The 19633-nt window shown below is 54.0% G+C and overlaps 1 protein-coding gene across 3 annotated transcripts in view; it reads left to right on the top strand.

The window, feature by feature from the left end:
* Positions 1–16065, top strand: part of Morn1 (MORN repeat containing 1) — a 59620-nt gene extending 43555 nt beyond the window's left edge. For all 3 annotated transcript variants that reach the window (XM_087906777.1, XM_087906776.1, XM_087906775.1), the window contains exons 13-14: positions 12817–12860; positions 15767–16065. In XM_087906777.1, coding sequence (XP_087762903.1) covers positions 12817–12860; positions 15767–15915 — 193 coding nt within the window. In that variant the 3' untranslated portion in view covers positions 15916–16065. The remainder of the gene's footprint in view (positions 1–12816; positions 12861–15766) is intronic.
* The last annotated feature ends 3568 nt before the right edge of the window (positions 16066–19633 follow it).

The raw sequence follows: 19633 nt of genomic DNA, 5'->3' as shown, positions 1-19633 counted from the left end.
CAAGTCTGGATTTCTGTCTGACAAATCAGAAGGTGGTACGGTGGGAGGTAAAGAGACAGCATGTCTACTGACTCAGGAGGATGTGGTAGCCAGTTCCATCCCCTCCCTTCTAGCAACTGTGAGCCAAAGAGACATGATAGATGCCTTGCAAAGAAACCAGCACCCACATGCCAGGTGCTTGACTAGGGGAACATGTGGGGTGTGGGCCTTCGCTGGGCCTAACTGGATCAGAAAGTTCTGGCAGTTCTTGAAAGACAGGCAAGCAGGGCAGGTAAGGGCCAGGGAAGCCTGTGGACAGGAGAGTCTTGCCCCTGAGATAGCCAGAAGAGAGGGACAGGTGAAGAGTGCCTACACACTACCAGCCAGGTCTCAGCATTGTAGCCTCGGCAGCCTCGGCCCCACGAAGAAGGTGGGAGTCCAGGAGTCGCTGAGGGCACTGCTTCAGGGTGGGCTCCCATGAAATGCCCAGAGCAGGCTGACCCAACCGCGAGGCTACCAGAGAAGAGATGAGATGGGGGTGGAAGGAGAGACCATGGCCTACCAGAGATGAGGCTGCCTGCTGGTACTCCTGCAGTGTGATCGCTCATTGGTGATGTTGGGGGGTGTAGGGGGCTTGGGGGGGGTAGGACAAGCCAGGAACGCTGGAGGCTGGTGACGTGCTGGCAAACTGGCAGGGCTTTGACGCCCCTCAAAAGGCTGCACTGGGACAGAGCCTCTTACAGTGGGAGATGTGTCCCGTGCTGCTCTGAGTCAGGACCTGTGAATCGACCATGAAGTACGTTCGTACAACAGCCAAAGCCGACTTAAAAATATAACCAAGATCTGGCTAGCATGGAGCTCCCATTGGCCCCATGCTTCCTCCCAGAGAGGAGATGAGAGCTGACAGTTGAATCCCAGGGCCACTCATACCTATTACCTCAAGGCCCAGGATGCTCTGTCTGGCCAAGGTGGCACAGATACCTGTCTCCCTTCCTCCTCCAGGAAAGAGGGAAGGTAGCTAGCTCATTCTGTCACCCACTGCCCACTAAGGAACTCGGAAGCATCTGCAAGTAAATGACCACAGAGCAGGATTCTTGGACCCCAAGAGGCACCTGAACCTATGCAAACTCAAACTGACCCATGCCTCCAGTATCTGCTTGTAGCATGCTTTGATGCTTGCTGCGTTTCTTCTAGCCCAGTGTTCTGGGCTACAGGCGGTCCTCAGAGTCCACCTTCTACCACAGAGACTAAGCTCATTCTCCTGGGAACTCTGTCTCCTGATTCCAGAATATGGAAACACCAAAGAGAGATTTACAATCCATTTTTTTATTTTTGAGATAGGATCTAATGTAGCCCAGACCTGCCTTGAACTTGTTACATTGCTGAGGGTGACCCTGAACTCAGATCCTCCTGCCTCCCACTGCTGAGGGTTAGGGTTACAGCCTATGCTGCCACACCTAGTTCATGCCATGCTGCAGACGGAGTCCAGTGCTTTATGTGTAATAGGGCAAGCACAACTGAGCTACATCCCAGAGAGTCAGTGTGGTTAGGAGAACTGTTACAGGCAGTGAAGCTCCCCAGCCCCGTCAGTCCCGTCAGCACCCGGTTCTCAGGGCCATGAGGTCTTCTGACCTGTCTTCTGACCTGGCCATCCTCACCATGCAAATGCTGTCTTCGATGCTTAGCTCAAGACATTGTTCAGGGCTTCTCAGTTCTGTCCCCTGAAGACCCCCAATCTCTCTGAGAGTTCAACCCTTCCCTAGGAAAGAATGTGGAAGCCGTGGGTAGGGTCTGTCCCCACTGTGTCTCCAGTGTCTCCGGCAATCAAAGGGTTCTGCTATCCTCCTGTGGTTTGGGTACCAGATCCTTAAGTCCCTTGACCGAAAGAGCCTACCTTCCAGGACTTTAGGACAGTTATCCTTTCCAGCAGCCTTGCCTGGGCTCTGCAAACCAGGAATATAAGAGTCCAGTAGCATGGTGCGGGTATACTTCTGACCCGAGTCTCTCACCTGGGCAGAGGCTCAGGCCCACACGCCCTGATCCGTAGGAGGGGAAGAGTGAGCGGCCACTCTGGGTTAGGACCTGGCTATGGAACCTTTGTTGGAGCACAGAAGGAGGTGGGACTCTTGTGATCTGAGTCATCGAGACTCAAACCTTGCCAATAAAGACCAGATCTGGAGTGCTCCCCCAGCCCAGCACTCAGAGGGCTCCTCAGGTCTCTCTGCCCCCAAGGAACTCCTGCTTTCTATAGCTAGTCTATAGAGAAGTAGGCCTGCAGGGCCACATCCCCTGTCTCTGCCTAACCCAGCTGGGCTGGCTGCCACATCTGGGTCATAGTTCTTAGTCTTCCTTCTCTCCTGGCAAAGACTGAGCTCTGCAGCCAAGATGCCAAAGGTGAGCACAGAAGATGACTACAACTCTCAGACATTGCCACCACTGCGTGCCACCTCAACCTGCCAGGGCCGAAGGGAGAGAAGTCCCTCACACTTGCTGGACGATGCTGGCTGAACTGGAAGCCACGTGCAGCCCTCTGGAAACCCTTCCACCCCCAGCATAGAAACCTGGATTTCACTTAATTCGGCTCAAGTGAGGCTACCCAACCTTTTTGACCTCACTGTGGCCCAGGCCTACCATGTAGCCAAATCAGCTGTCAGGGCCAGTGGTGGCTTGTGTATTGGTCGGTGCTGGACAGCAATTACAGTGAGATGGTGGACCATAGCCTCTGGGTGTTTAGCCATAGGTAGCTCAAGGTCAAAGGTTGTGGGAGGAGAAGCTGAGAAGTTCAGGTAGCTGCGCCCACCAAGAGCAGGCAGCCTTCCTGCCGATGGTATTTAGGAATGATGTCAGCAGTGAGCCCAGGACGTGCTGGAATCGTATCCCTGAGGACACCTCTGTCCCTCAAATTCCAGTGTCTTAGTCAGGGCTCCTGTGCCTGTGATGAGACACCATGACCAAAAAGCAGGCTGAAGAGGGAAGGGTTTACTTGGCTTACACTTCCACATCATCACTGAAGGAACTCGGGACAGAAAGTGAAACCGCAGGAATTTGGAGACAGAAGTGGATGCAGAGGCCATGGAAGGGTGCTGTTTCCTGGCTTGCTCCCTATGGCTTGCTCAGCCTGCTTTCTTATAGAACCCACAATGGGTTGGGCTCTCCCCCATCAATCACTCATTTAAAAAGTGTCCACTGGGCGGTGGTGGTGCACACTTCTACTCCCAGCACTTGAGAGGCAGAGGCAGGTTCTGTGAGTTCTAGGCCAGCCTGGTCTACAGAGTGAGTTCCAGGACAGACAGGGTTACACAGAGAAATCGTGTCTCGAAAAGACAAAAGAAAAAAGAAAATGCCCTACAACTGGGTCTTATGGAGGTGTTTTCTCAATTTTGGTTCCCACCTTCCAGATAACTCTAGCTTGTTGCAAGTTGATGTAAAACTATCCAGCACACACTGGACCCTGTACCCTTATCCCTAGGGCCTGCAGAAAATACTCTGGGCTTCTAGGTTCTGGGGAGAGTCGGACTCTGGCCACCAGCTGGTGACTCTTGAAACCTGAGACAATCTCATTGATTAGGTTGGCCTGAGTCAGAGCCAGCAGTCAGTACTGTCATCCGGAGGCTTCAGACAAAAGGACTGAGTAACGATGGATGCTCGCTCCTCCACCCCGGCAAAGACTGAGAGTGACATGCCACCCTGCAGTTCAGAGCAGTGCAGGGGAGCATGCGGTCTAATTTACATACGAGCACAGCACTTGGAAGGCCTGTTTGCAGACATCGTGCGGAAACATCTCCTCTGGCTACAAAAATGTCCCTCTGTGCCGCCTCAAAGCAGGCTTTGGCAGGGAAGGGAGGTGTAAGATCTCTCAGCAACCCCGGGCTCGGCATGAGCAAGGTCCTGTGGGCACAGCCTGGTGCCCGCCTCACTCCTCTGCCCTCCAGCACACACGGGGCCTGTGGGATACTCACCAGGCCTGGTCACTCGTGCACATGGCAGTAAGGGAGGAGAGAGCGCTCACATCCCAGGGCCATACATGGGTAGACGAGTTCAGAATCCAGTCCTTGACCTCCAGACTCCAGTGAGGCTGCTAGAGGCACAGAGGAGGTTGGGGCCTAGGCCTGGAAGGGATGAATGATAGGGAGAGGTGGGTCCCGGGCAGGGTTCCTGGGCTCTAGGAAAGGGGTCCTTCTTAGTCTGTAAGTAGGTTTTTCATGTTCTCAGAGTCTGATCTCTGTCTTAATACATGGCTTCCCAAAGCCAGACCAACACTCTTCCGAGGAAGGACACAATCATGGATAGGTAGGGAGAGGTGGGCAGTAGTGGGAACAGTCCGGCAGGCTCCTCCTGCCAGCGTTCCTGGGGCTGAACATGTTTCTGTCCAGGGCCCCTTGCTGCATTCCTGCAGAGACATTCCAAGCATGTTATGGAATTTCACTAACTGACAAAGGGCCCTGTCAGTCCCACACGATGTGAAATCATGTCAGCTGCAAAAAAAAAAAAAAAGGACTTGTTTTAATAAGTGTGTCTGTGAATTTATCCAGCCACACATGAACATCCCATACACTAGGAACATGGCTCTGGCTCTGGTTACATCTCCCCCAGAAACCCTAACAGCATGCAAGTGCCTGAAACTCCATCAGTGAAGGTGCCGAGACACACCCCATCACTCCATGAACTAGGTGGAAAGTTCCAACAGATGACCTTGGGCCTAATTGCACGTTGGTGTCTCTCGCCTGCTCACCCAACGCCTGACACATGCTGGGGACTGTCAGAGCCTCTCCTCCCTCCTCAGTTCTGAGAAAAACGGTTTTAATTAAGACTTCCATGATTAGTCATTTAATCAGTCATTAGGCCAACACAGATGGAGTCAATTAATTTTTTTATATACTTGAAAAGATAGTTGTTTGGCAGCCTGCACAGCCTCCTGAGCTGACGGTAGGTGGCCACTGTGCCCCTAACACTGGGCTTGAAGGAGGCAGCATCCACTGGTGGTAAGGAGATGCTAGCTCCCAAGGTTCCCACCTGTCCTGAACCTGGAGCTTCAAATGATGTCACAGGCAAGACTGCCTCACGAGAACAGCCTTGCGAATCGCCTCTTGTCATAGCCCACTAGAGTACCAAGACATTTTGGGCAAGAACCCAGCCGACCGCTGGCTTGGAGCCTGAAGCAACATGGTGCAGGGTAGCATGAGCCCTGTACATGTGACAAACTGAGGAAGGTCTAGCCAGTGGGGCAGCCACGCAGCCGACAGAGACACATCACACCCCGGGCCTGTAGCCCATGGACTCACAGCCGTAGAGCACAATTCTCTTACACCAGCCAATGTGTATAAGACCCATGGAGGAGACATCAGGCTGCGGGGTGCAGGGGTAACACAAGGAATCAGTCTCACAGGTCCTCGCTGCCCCCCACCACCACCCCCAGCCTCTTGATGCCATAATGCCACGTGCCTGGCTCATTCCGGGATATACTCTGTATTCTCAATGCACTTTCGGGTGCCTCGCTCCCCTCTGCTTCCCTTACAAGCCATGCTGGGAGACTCCTCGAGCAAATGCTTTTTTTTCCCCTCTGTGTAGACCAGTCTGTCTGTTTGTCTGTCCTGGAATTTGCTCCGTAAACCAGGCTGGCCTCGAACTCACAGAAATGCGCCTGCCTCTGGGGCAAATGACTTTGAACAGACTCACAAGTTGTGGTTGTAACAGCACAGCGCAGGCACCGCCTGGTCCCTCCCCCAGCTCTGCTGCAGCTCACCTGTGCCCTCCTTAGCGGCTGAGCTCCCTCCTGACCGCAGGGCATAGCTGAGCAAGGGGCTTGGCATCATCCCTGGGTTGAGGCCCCCATAGCATGGCTCCAGGGAACACGGGTGTGCTGTGGCTGGGTCTGCCCCAGGGAGGAAGATCAGAACTCCAGAGGCGAGGGACTGAGCAGCCTGGAGGATGGTTAGATCCTTGTGTAGGCACCGGAGTGAGAGGACAAGATGAAGCAGGAGTTGTGTCATGGGATCCTGAGGCCCTTGCTGCCTAGGCCCATTATGGACCTCTGTTACCCCAGCAGTGAGTGCAGAAAACCCTTCTAGGAAAGCAAGGAATGATGAAGAGATTCCTGGGCCCTTCCTTTCTTTAGCAAGTTTAATTTTTAAATATTTGTGTATGTGTGCTTGCGCACACGAGCACGCGTGTCTGTCTGTGCCTATGAACATGTGTGAGGTTGCCAGCATAGTCCAGGAAAGGGTGTCTGGAGCTTGAGCTATAGGCAGGGGCACCTGATGCGGATGCTGAGACCCAGACTCCAGTCCCAGGAAAGAGCAGCAAGTGCTCTTAACCACCTCTCCAGCTTCCTCTAGAAAGTTTCAAGGACTGAAAACTGAGCCCTGTCTGTCTAAGCAGGAGTAACAGACTGGGGCAGGTGTGAGGGCCTGGAGGGAGCAGCTGGCCCTGGATGTGCCTGTCCTGGAGGCCTAATTTCCCACTCACAGCAGGCTGCTTCCTGCCTGCCAGCGCTGGGGAAAGGAGACCCAGGACAGCAACCTTAACCCTTCCCTCTCCAAACAAGGTCAATGAGCTGGGCTTCCCACCTGGGTCTGAGCACTGGGGGTGATGTCATCAAGCCCTTGCCCTGTGACCTGGGAAACAGACACAGCCACCCATGGCTGCCCAGAAGCCTGGCTGAGCCTCTGTTTAGGGCCTCAGGGGAGTGGCATATGGCAATGTGACCCCAGAGCCAGCCTAGCCTAGGTGCTGAGGTTCCTGCCCTGGCCTGTGTCCAGGAGAAGGGATCACAGGACCGGAGTCAGCACCCTGGCTGTGGGAGCACAGATGTCACTGGCCAGGCACTCAGGCCCTTATTCCTCTCCCTGGAGACTCAGAGTGACAACATCAGTGCGCACGTACACACACACGTACACACGTACACACACACACACACACACGTACACATACACATACACATGTACACACACGCACGCACACACACGTACACATACACACACATACACACACACGTACACGTACACACACACGTACACATACACACACGTACACATACACACACGTACACATACACACACGCGTACACACACACATACACACATACACACACATGTACACATACACACACATACACACACATGTACACACACACGTACACACACACACATACACACACACACACACACACACACACACACACACACACACACTGCTTTGGCTGATGGTTCTAATTTTGGAACTTTGGTTTGGAGTCCCAGGGGGTTACAGAAGCCCTGGGTGCTCATGCTAAGGGTGGTCTGGCCTGTTTTTTTGGAGAGCAGCCTTGGAGTGGCAATTTTTTCCCAGTTTGTGTCTTGGTTGGCTCTTGACTCAGAAGCTCTTTAAACCAGCACGGTCTAATAGTATAGGGGCTTGGCTGCATTCAACCCCTGAGAATCCTAGGATGAAGCATCTACTCAGGCTCCTGGTCTTAACCTGGCCTTGACCCAGAGGTTCAAATAGATTCCTCAGAGAGTAGGAACCTGCGTCTTGCACCCCCCTGCAACTTTCCCTCTGATACTAGCTGGGCTCCCTCATCCCTCTGGGAACAGATTCTGCTTCCAGCCAAGACAGAATATGTGAGATGGGCCTTGTCCCCTCAGAAATGAAGAAGCAGCAACTGAAAACCAGAGAAAGACATGAGAGCTACTGGAAGTCAGACAAAGAAGGGTAGGGAGCCCCATGGGGGAAAACAATCAGGGTGAGCCTCGCGGCTGCAGCGTTGAGAATGGAACCCTGGCAAGTTTGGGAGTCTCCTGAGGGGAGGAGATGGAGCTGAGAGCCTGAGAAGGGTAAGGAGTGAACCCCACAACTGAGTTTGGTGGTGCACGCCTTTAATCCCAGTACAAGGGAAGCAGAAGCAGGAGGATCTCTGCATTTGAAGCCAGCGTAGTCTACAAAGAGTTCCAGGACAGCCAGGGCTACACGGAGAAACCCTGTCTGAAAAACTAAAAAGAAAAAATAAGCTTCAGAGTCAGTCCATTAAGCCAAGGTCAGTATGTGCAGGGCAAGACAGAGCCACCAATATGCAGGGTGGAGACACCCAGCTGGAGGCCTCGAAATACACAGGGTGCTGGCAGAGTTCCCTTAGTAGTTCAGAATAATTAACCTGAACTTAAACCACATCCAAGACGCCCTGAAAGCAAAACTCAGATGGAAGGCACCATCTCTAAGCAAGTAACCATCAAGAACATTCCAATGGACACAACATGAAGACTTCAACAGGGCATAATTCATAGTGTCTGGAGTCTGAGGAAAGATCGGGAAGAGCTGAGGGTGCAGCTCAGCAAGGAGCGTTAGCACTCTGGAGGCTCTCTGCTCTGCCCCCACACTGTCAGCAGGCAAGCAAAGGGTATGGGGAATACAGCCCATAATGAGGAAAACGGTCAGCTGGGTTTTGGTATTGAATGCTGTTAATGCCAGCACTTGGGAGGCAGACGTAGGTGGATCTCTGTGTTTGAGGCCAGTCTGGTCTACAGTGCAAGTTCCAGGACAGCCAGGGCTACACAGAGAAACCCTGTCTCAGAAAAAAGAGAGCAAGAGAGAGAAGAAACTTCAAATTCAATCAAAACCAAAGAAATGATGTGGGAAGTGGGAAGAGGAGCGCCACTGACATGAGTGTGGGGACGCTGTGACCGGACCACGCTCTCTAGAAAAGGTAAAAGGGCGGGTGGAGTCCTGGGAGGTGTTAAGACGCCAAGTCAAATTTGCAGGGACCAGTGGGGCTCAGTTCAGTCAAGAACGCAGACCCAGTATGTGTGAGGCCCTGGATACCACACTCATCTCTAGGATAATCCAGAAGCTGGCAGGGATAAAGCTGACCCATCCAAAGCGAAAACCTTCCAGAGGAGCTGAAGAACCTTGAGAAAGAGAAGCTGTGCCCACCTGGAGATGGCCTTCCGATCATCCTGAGAGTCAAGAGAGATGAGAATACACAGGGAGCTCGACCCCAAAGGAGGAGAGAGCGAGCGGGAGCAGGACATGATGGCCAAGCTTGTTGTGTTGTGCGACAGTGGGGCGCACGCTTTCATCCCAGCACTCAGGAGGCCCAGGCAGGAGGATCTCTGTGAGTTTAAGGCCAGCCTGGTCTACACAGCCAGTTCCAGGACAGCTAGGGCTGCTACACAGAGAAACCCTGTCTCAGACAGCAAACAAAAAGTTATCATTACTACTATTATTATTATTGTGTGGTGTAGTGTGAGAGTGTGGGGGTCAAAGGACAAGCCGTGGATGTCAGTCAGTTCCCGTTCCATCATGGGATCCTTGTCAGTCAGGCTGTGCAGGATCAAATGCTTTCGCCCACTGCCAGCCTTGTCTGTTGTAGACAGGGTTTCGATTGCCCAGGCTGGCTTGAACTCCTAATTCTCTTGCTTTAACACCCGATTCTGATTCTGCGTTTACCCTCTCGGTACAGTTCGTGCGCCTCTGAGTCTGGCAAAGGCCTGGAGATTGAAAGAAACACACAAGAGACCTGAGCCATTCGAAAGGAGATCAGCCGAATGCCACTTTATTCAGCTTTTTGCAAAACTAATATACTTTGGCTGCTACAGAAGGAATACCTCCTAGGCAGGGGGGAAATTACCATACCAAAGATGAAACAATGCCCTTCAGCTAATCACCAGGCTAGGGCAGAGGGAGCACAGAAGCAAACAGGATGCTTAGCCGGCTGGCCAGAAACTGTCCTCGGTATTCACCCCAAGGAGCAAGGGTAGACCGGGCCCCACATCTTGCCTTCACCTTCTGAATGCTAAGATTCAAACTTTTTTTTTCTTTTTTTGGGTTTGATTTTTCGAGACAGAGGTTTCTCTGTGTGTATTTCTGGTGGTCCTGGAACTCACTCAGTATACCAAGTTGGCCTCAAACTCACAGAGATCTGCCTGTCTCTGCCTCCCAAGAGCTGGGATTAAAGGTGTGAGCCACCACCATCAAACTTTTTAATTAAAGCAAAATTTAAAAAACTTAGATGGAAATAAAAATTCACACCAGGAGTCCCAATCAAAAACATGAAGATGCCAAGCATGCTGATGCATTCCTAAGGTCCCAACACTCAGTAGTCCAGGTCACCTTGGGCTACATAGACCTAATTTCAAGACAGAGGACTGGAGATGTAGTTGGTAGTATGCTTGCCTAGTCCTGGGTTTGAAGCTTGGTACCCCACAAACTGGGCTGGTGTGCACATACAATCAGAGCACTCTGGAGGTGGAGGAAGGAGGATGAGGAGATCAAAACTATCCCTGTCTATATAGCCAGTTCAAAGCTAGCCCAGGATACATGAGACTGTCTCAAAAAAGTAAAAGGAAAATTGGAAAAAATTCTTAAGGAGGTCATGAAGAATGTAGGGGTTTGCAAGTTTACTCAAGGATGCAATTCCAGCTTCTGGTTCCTCTCTGCCCAGAGTTGGCAACACAAGTCTCCTCAGCTAGACTGCAAGAAATGTCTATCAGGATCTCTGGTCTAAACCTCTTGCTGAGTTCACAATGTGCATTCTGATCCTACCTAACCTATGACTTTGGGGCCAGTGGGAACCTCTCCCTCATAGCCACCAGGAACCATAGACTGGCCCAATTCTTTCTGTTTTTTGTTCTTTTGTTTTTCAAGACAAGATTTTTTTTTTTTTTTTTGTACAGCCTTGGCTGTCCCAGAATCTGCTCTATAGACCAGGCTGTGCTCGAACTCGCAGAGATCTGCACGCTTCCGCCTCCCGAGTGCTGGGATTAAAGGTGTGCGCCACTGCCGCTCGGCTCAGACCATTTCTCAGGTCTCCCTGAGACTTGGCCTCCGGCCTGACCACCAAATGTCTTCCACTGCCCAGTGAACCACCAGCTCTGACGCCAGCTCCTGCCTGGCTCTGTCTGGCCTCCTTAAAGCCCCGGGGCTCTCTAAAAACTCTCAGAACTCTCGAGACTCTTGTGACCCCCTTTATTTCTCTTAAAGCTGGCAGCCTGACAGCCTCTAGTTATTCCTGCTGCTAAATTATTTATCTCTTCCCCTTTAAGGTACTCTTGGGGCCCAGCCCAGGCCTGTTTTCCCTACTTAAAATGAAGTCATTTTAAAATCCTTTGTCTTTAATTTTTTATTACCCAAACCAGGCATGTGGTCTTTAAGTTTGTCAAGGGATCAGAACCTGCTGGTCCCTTCAGCCCCACCTGGACAGGGACTGTCCACGCTGTCCCTGGGTCTCCACTGGCTGTGGGCCACCCTGGGCCACCAGCGACAGGAAACAGACTGCCCCGATAGAGGGCCAGGGTCAGGGAGGAGTCCCAAGCGGCTGGAGTTTTGAGGCTCCTCCCCGTCCATGGGGACCCATCATTCAGCATGCAGCCCAGCTCAGCACATCTGGGATTGAGGCCAGGTGTCTACATGGAGCCAGCATCCTCATCCTCTCATCAGGAAAGAGAAGAGGCTGAAAACCCAATTCATTCAGAGACCCCAAACCAGGATGTGCCAGAGGGACCCATTTTCCCGCGTGTACTGGCAACATTCATCGGGGCCTTGCGAGGTCCTCCTCAGATGACCCACCTGGGGAAGCTGGTTGGCTGTGTTCAGATCCTGAGGGTGTGGGCCCTGGGCCCCATGCGGGACTTGAACTTAAGCTTGAAGCATATGTCATATGGGCCGCACCTACGGGGAATCCCACAGGGTTCTCATGGATCTCGTGGACAGCAGACACAGGAGCTAGAGCCGAGCCTCTGGAGAAGGGGCTCCAGACTGGGACCTTTTTCCTACCTTTGTCTTGGTCTGTCCCTTTTTCTCCCACTCTGGAATCTCCCAGGTGCTATTAGCCCGTGTTTTGAGGAATCACATCTGTGTGTGTGTGTGTGTGTGTGTGTGTGTGTGTGTGTGTGTGTGTGAACCAGAGGACAACGCTGGATGCCATCCTCAGGAACACTGTTCACCTTAAGACAAGGTCTTTCATTGGTCTGGAGCTCACCAGTTAGGCTGGACTGGATGGCCCCAGGATTCTCAATGGTCTGGAGCTCACCAATTAGGCTGGACTGGATGACCCCAGGATTCTCACTTGTCTGGAGCTCACCAGTTAGGCTGAACTGGATGGCCCCAGGATTCTCATTGGTCTGGAGCTCACCAGTTAGGCTGGACTGGATGGCCCCAGGATTCTCATTGGTCTGGAGCTCACCAGTTAGGCTGGACTGGATGGCCCCAGGATTCTCCTGCTCCCACCTCACCAGAGCTGGGGTTACAAATACAGGCCACCACGTCTGACATTTTTACATGGATCCTGGGGGATTGAACTCGGGTCCTTGTGTTTACAAAGCAAGGGCTTTACTGACTGAGCCACCTCCCCATCTCCCCAGCCCTTGAGTCACTTCTCCCTGAAAGATGGATGTGTTCCTCAGCAACCTCCAAGCAGGTCCAGACCTCAGTTGTTCTCCAACCAGCTCCTAACTCCTCCACCCTGTGCTAGGTTGAGTATAAGAGCCTCTTGCATCCCAAAAGCCAGACCATGGTTCTGAGGAGGCAAGACTGGCCAGGGTCATGGGACGGTTGCTACACACTCGCCTAGCAATTCTGGGATTATGAGGCATCAGACAGAGCTCTATCGGTGGGGGCCTACAGGGCAAAAAGTCAGGAATGGGCTGCTTGGGAGAGCCCTCCACAAGTAGACACCATAGCCAGACACAGCCATGGAAGGCAGAGGGGAGCCTCAGAGAAGGCATGTAACCCATGGGTCGGCACCACAGGTTCTGATGACCTGGGACCCAGCATCTGCCCCAGAATTGCTGGCTTTGGTTGGGGTGAAATCAACACACAAAGAGGCAGGGGCAGAACACTCAAGGGCTCCTCCTCTTGTCCCCACAGGCCTGACGGGACCACAGTAGAGCCATCGACTGCTGCATATCTAGGTAGGCATTTTGGTGTGACCCACGAAGAAGCCCATCACTGTACTTACAAAGGCAGAGGCAAACTGGGGGACAGACACTGCTCCCTGCCAATACAGGCCTTGTGGGCGGCAGTGGTCCAGGGAAGGCATATGTCCAGGCATCCCAGAGGTGGATGGAGGTGTGTGGACCGGAAGGGGGAAAATCACAAGCCACTTCCAGGCCCTCATGTGTCTGAGCACAGAATCCCCTGCCTGTGGGTCTACCCAGCACCCCCTGAGGACAGGAAGAGGAATCTGTGGACTCTAGGGTTTCAGCCAGCAGAGTCCAAGGCTTGGGAAAGGAGTCATTGGTTCAGGGCTTCTTAAGAGTTGTGATAATCCTAGGGACCAGGCAGTACCGAAGCTGGGCCTGGGTAGGAGGCCTTTGGACCAGGGCCCCTCTTGCAAAGTTGCTCTCAGCCTTGGGGAAGCAGTCAAACCTGGGTCCTCCTCTCCATGCCAGAGAGCCAGAGAAGCCAAGGCCTTTGCTCCATCAGAACACAGAACAGAGGTGACTTTCTCTAGACAAGTTCCATCCCCTAAAAGTGCCCAGGTTCTAGGCAGCTGACATGTATGCTTGCCTGCCTGTCCCCAAAACTTACCCTTGTTCCAGCATCTCTGGGATCCTGGTGGGAAGCCAATAGGCTGCGTGGTCCAGACCCATCTCACATAGGGTCATGGGAAGCCTAAGAAATCAGGCACTCACAGCTCTGGCAGGGCCCTGAGGTCAGGATGAGCCTGGGCTTGCAGCTCTGCTGGTGGCACTACTAAAAAGAGCCTCGAGTTGGGTGGTGGTGGCGGTGCATGGTTTTAATCCCAGCACTTAGAAGGCAGAGGAAGATAGACCTCTTGAGTTCGAGGCTAGCCTGGCCAATAGACCAAGTTCCAAGACAGTCAGAAATACACACAGAGAAACCCTGTCTCAAAAAAAGTGGGTGGGTGGGGGAGCTGGGACAGGAGAGAGGAGTGAACTGAGCGTCCTCACTCACACTGCCCCTGCGGAGCCTGTAGGTTGACCCTGGGGGAAGCCCCCACCCCCATTTCCTCATCTCTGGACAGTGAGTGAGAAGAACGTTTTAGTTCCAGGGCCTCTGCCAGCAGAACTCCAGGCCTGATTTGTAGTTGTGTGGTAGCTGTAGGGACTGAGAGTGCTACACTGGGTAAGGCCAGGTGACAGCCAAGCCCCTCAGCAAGAGCCCACAGCTGAACAATGTGGCCTCAGGGCCAGGCCTTCAGTGCACACACAGGCCAGCCCTTCTCAGGCCCCGGGAGCAGGGTCAGATCAGGCCTGTGGCTCACACTGGCTCCCCAGGCCAGCACCCTTGGCCGAGCCTGGTGCAGCTGCATGTTCCTGGGGACGCCTAGAGACGGGCTGCTTGGGAACACTCTGGCGTCGCTATGCAGGGCTTTTCTTCCAGCTGCCAGAGAGCCTGGCCCGCTGCCGGTGCTTTACTGGTAGGATGTGCGTCCCCCTCCCCAGGTACCCTAGCCCCAGCTCGAGGGCCTCTTAGAGTCAGTTTCTCTGAAGAAACTGACCCACGGCCAAGCAAATCCCTCCAGCCCCCAGGCCCAATCTCATCCTGTCCAGGAAGGCACAGCCTCAGCCTAGCCAGAATGGAGGGGAACCACTCGCTCAGTGGCTGGAATGTCGCTCGGCTGGGCTCTGCCGTACTCGGTGGTGGGAGCCTGCTCCAGCCCAGTTTCAGCTGCGGCCACATTCCTGGTGTGAGCCTGGGCCAGCCAAGGAGCTTTTTCCACACTCTGGTGCCAGCCCCAGCGGGCTCAGGGGAAGGAGAGAGGGCCGTTTCTATGGCAACTTCCCTTTTTGTTATTTCTTATTTTCTTTTTTATGGTTTCTCCAACTTTGAAGCTCTCCAGACAGTTTACAGACTATGGAAAGGAAAAGTGCTCTTCCTCCCCAGCCCCCAGCCTTTCCCTCTCCCAGTCCCCCAGCCTTTCCCTCCCCCAGCCCCCCAGACTTTCCATCCCTCAGCCCCCAGCCTTTCCCTCCCCCAGCCCCCCAGCCTTTCCCTCCCCCAGCCCCCCAGACTTTCCCTCCCCCAGCCCCCCAGCCTTTCCCTCCCCCAGCCCCCCAGACTTTTCCTCCCCCAGCTCCCCAGACTTTTCCTCCCCCAGCCCCCCAGACTTTTCCTCCCCAGCCCCCAGCCTTTCCCTCCCCCAGCCCCCCAGCCTTTCCCTCCCCCAGCCCCCCAGCCTTTCCCTCCCCCAGCCCCCCAGCCTTTCCCTCCCCCAGCCCCCCAGCCTTTCCCTCCCCCAGCCCCCCAGCCTTTCCCTCCCCTAGTCCCCCAGCCTTTCCCTCCCCCAGCCCCCCAGCCTTTCCCTCCCCCAGCCCCCCAGCCTTTCCCTCCCCCAGCCCCCCAGCCTTTCCCTCCCCCAGCCCCCCAGCCTTTCCCTCCCCCAGCCCCCCAGCCTTTCCCTCCCCCAGTCCCCCAGCCTTTCCCTCCCCCAGCTCCCCAGACTTTCCATCCCTCAGCCCCACCCAGGGCCTCAGGACCCCACCAGGCACCTCAAACCTTTAGAGGCCCAGCTATTTCTTAAACATTTAGAGAAAATCAATGTGTTTTCTTCAAAAACAATGTAGGCCAGTATTTACAAAAAGACTCAGCCACGTGGCCTAATTAGCAGTTGGGAGCAGGGGTCTCTGTGGTTTGACACACACCCTCCCCCCCAGGGCTGTCCACACATCTGGTCTCTCCCAACACCACCACTTAGCTCACTCTCTGGGATGCCTGGGTCCTCGGGACGGCAGTACAGCCTAGTGGCCCAGTGTAGGGGCTTGAGAGAGCAGTGGGAGGAAGAGATGCCCAAGGGACAGCGAGGACATGGTAGCCACACTCGCCTGAGGACATTTTTCCCTGCCTCTCACAGGGGAGTATGTGGCCATGATCTGTGACGTGACCACTCCTCCATTCCTGGGCCACAGGCTGCCCACCACCTTCAAACATTTGCGAGTCTTGGCGAGGGGGGACAGCCAATGGCCCCACGTCCCCGAAGCTCACCCAGAAGCTCTAGGCTAGAGGACACTCCTGGCCCGTGGACATAAAGGAGGGAAGACCACCCTCCCCTGAACCTAGGGACCACATCCTCTATTCCTAGACAGTCTGGAGTTGGGAACGGATCCATGTGAGCCCTGTAGCTACTGACATCAATAAAAGTCTCCATACCAACCCAGAGTAGCTCATTCATGGGGCCCCTTTCAGCAGGCCCTGGGACTTAGCCCTGAGTTGAGGTGGAGTCCTGTGGGACCCAGGAAGGGACTCAGTGCTCAAATGCTCTTTGAGAACCCTCTGTTCTATCCATACCATTCTCAGGCCCATGGAAGCCTGTGTTAGATTCCTGTGAAGGCAGGAACTGGGGGCAACTATGTCACCGAGCATGGCCAACCTCAGGTCAGATTCCCATGGCATTGCAAAGTGAAGAGGGCCTTCTTGCCTAGTCCTCCCCAGCATTGGAAAGGTAGGGTAGTTGGAGGAAATTTCACAATTGCCACTAAGGGGTATACTGGCTGCTGAGGAGGCCCAGAGCAGCTGGTCATTGGCTCACACGGAAGGCCACCCTAGGAGGGCTTACTCCATGGCAGAAACCACCGCCTCCTGGCTTCATGACTGTGGCTGTCTGTCCTTAGCGGCTGGGCCCCCTGCTCCATATGTGGACCTAGCTGGGCAATGCGGAACATGGCACGGCCTCATCCAGGTCATTTGCCAGCACAGCCTACCTTATCAGCCAACTCCTTCCCCTTTCCTGAAGAAATTAAAGCCACAGGAAGGGGCACCAGAGTTCAACTCCTGCCCTGATGACGCATGCCAAGTCTGTGCCCAGTACACCAGCAATACCCACAGACACAGCCGCCGCACGCTGCCCAGTGATTTACTGGATACAGTAAGCAGACCACTGCTCCACAGACCCCCCTCCATGTCCTCCTCTGCCCTGCCCCTGTGACACTGCAGCCTGTCTAGAGAGACCTGTGTCTCTAAAGCCCTGGGATGCATGTGGGACACCAAGCCAGCGACTCTCCAGGGAGTCATAGGAGCAAGGTGACTGCCCTCTCGGCTTCGCCAGAGCCCCAGTCAAGGTCAGTGGCCTAGGTTTGGATGCAGCTATGGGCTTCAGAGCTGAACCCACCATTCTCTGCCCTGCTGTCCACCGTCTAGAGCCTGAGACTGAGGTGACCAGTGACCCAAAGGTGCCCCAGTTCTGACTTCGTCCCAGTCCCCTGGGTAAGCCACAAGCACCCATCACTAGAGGTCTTTGGACCCTCTGCCTTTTTCCCATAGGGCAGACCCTGACGGCCTACCTCCCAACCTGCTTCTGAGCATCTCTTACTGAGTGCCCTTCAGACACAGCACAACATTCTGTAGCTCCTTCCTCCTCCTCAAGAGGAAACCACATGTCTGTCAAAAGAAAAACAAAGAAAATGATGTTTCAATTTAGGAAGGCAAATCGCCGGGAATGAACTGCAGCAGGGACCGTTTTCCAGCCCTTCGCCAGGCGTCCTTCGGCCTTTAATTCCCCCAAAGCATGCTCAGCTTTTAAAGTCACAAATCCTCATCAGGAAACTTGCACTCACTACCCTGTGTGGGCTATGGCAGGCAGGGCTTGTGCCACAGTGGCGTTTCCGCAGACAGCAGGCCTGTCCCAGCAAGGGTGCCAGGCGGGGCTGCTTCCCCTCACATCACCTCTGCAAACAGAAACAGCTTTGGCCTGCCCACCTACACAGTCGTCAGCAAACCTGCCAGCTGATCAGGGTCTAGCGGCCCAGTAAGACCACTGCCTTGTTCTAGTTTCCCGATGGTACCACTGAGGATCTGAGAGGCCACACTGGCTTCTTATCCAGATGTCTCCGGACGTCAGAGGTAGCCACGACACTGCCTTTTCTGGCCAAGAGCATCTGCACCAGCAAATGCTGGCCTCCTGAGAACTGTGGTCCCTGGCACTGGCCAGGACAGGACAGGAACAGGAGCAGATGCTTTTGTCTATTGCTCCACCCCTTCCCACCCCCTGCCAAGTGGTCCAAGCATATGAAATCTGAATACCCAGGACAAGCTCTAGAGCCAGGCCTGTGGTATGAAATCCCAGCCCTTGGAGGATCGTCGTGCATCTAAGCCCAGCCTCGGCTATACAGACAGACCCTATCTCTAAATGGGAATAGCAAAAACCAAATTCAGGATGGAGAGGACCTGAGTTTGATCTCCAGAACTCATAAAAAAATAAATAGCCTCCCACTGGGCTGTTATGGCGCACATCTTTAATCCCAGCACTAGGGAGGGGAAGGCAGCCAGATCTCTGAGTTTGACCAGCCTGGTCTACAGAGCGTGTTCCAGGACAGCCAAGGTTACATAGAGAAACCCTGTCTCGAAAAAAATCAAAACTATAGAAATGTCAACCCCCCCCCCAAAAAAAAGTCAGTGTCTAGTGGTGCACACGGGTAATCCCAGCCAGCTCTGGGAGGTGGAGGTGGGTGGATTCCTGGGACTCCCTGCCCAGCTAGGCTTGCCTACTTGGCACACTCCAGCCCAGTGAAAGATCATGCCTCTAAATAAACAAATAAGGTGGATGGCGCCCGAGGGCCAGCACCTTAGCAATGACACTCAGGATTGTCCTCTGACCTACACACACACACACACACACACATGCATGCATGCACACACACACACATACACGCACACACGCACGTACACATGTACACACACAGACAAGCATACATAAAAACGAGTTCAGTGGGACAGGTCTTAAGGATAGACACCTGCTTGAGGGGATTGGGCATCCAGCCCAGCCCAGTGCAAGAACTGCGGGCGACACAGCTTGCAACCCTTTAGTGTCTGCCACGTGAAAGACTGACCTCCAGCCCACAGGTCACTCAGGCCCCGGGACTTCACTGGCAGCAGCATGGTCAAGCTAACTTCTTGGGCAGCATTGAAGCCTGGGGATTCCATCCTGAGGGTCCCTCACTATCCCGGGGTGACTCAGGCTCTGCCAGCCACTAACCCCTGTGGGATACCTTCTTCTATGATACCCAGACTGGGGTGGCAGCCCAGCAGGAGCACATGCCCAGAGGGTGGCTCTATACCCTAGCTCTGAATGTGGTGGCCTCACGTCTATCCAGAGGCCCGATGCCTAGCCCAGGAGCAGCCACAGCTTCTGTCCTGCCTGGGTAGGCTCCCTTCTGTGGGGGGGAGACCAGGTGGTTGGGCTCCATGGCTTTGTGATATGTGCACTTCTGTGCACTGCCTGTCAGGAACCACGCGAGTCAGCTCCCTCTCTGACTGACAAAGGTGAGGATCCTGTCAGAAATCTCTGGACTGGCCAGAGGCCCTGTGGGAGTGTGAGAGATCCTCTGGGTTCCTCCCTATGACCCCTCCATGCTGTCTTCACTTGGGGACTGGTAGGGGGTGGGCAAGTTAGAAGGCATGAACCACCCTCCCTACCCCAACACAGGGAGAAGCTTCAACACCAGACAAAGTCTTTCTCCCCTGTAATACCTTCAAACCCCTGACCCTCAAGGGAGGAGGCTGTAGTCTGCTCATCATTCACTTAGCAGATAATGAGAGCATCAAGGCAGGCACTGTCACACGTGTGCGTGTGTAAGACACAGAGAGAGACAGGGATGGGAAGTAGGAGAGGAAGGAGACATTCAAGGAAGGAAAGGGGGCAAGGAGACAGGGTCTGAGAAAAAAGAGGAAGGAGAAAGAGAACTGCCTGTCCCTCGAGGCCAAAGCACACAGAGGCACCTCAGAG

This window comes from Myodes glareolus, chromosome 6 (genome assembly GCF_982192425.1).
Source record: "Myodes glareolus chromosome 6, mMyoGla1.1, whole genome shotgun sequence".
Lineage (NCBI taxonomy): Eukaryota > Metazoa > Chordata > Mammalia > Rodentia > Cricetidae > Myodes > Myodes glareolus.
The sequence above is the reverse complement of the archived record's forward strand: the minus strand, read 5'-3'. Positions and strand labels throughout refer to the sequence as shown.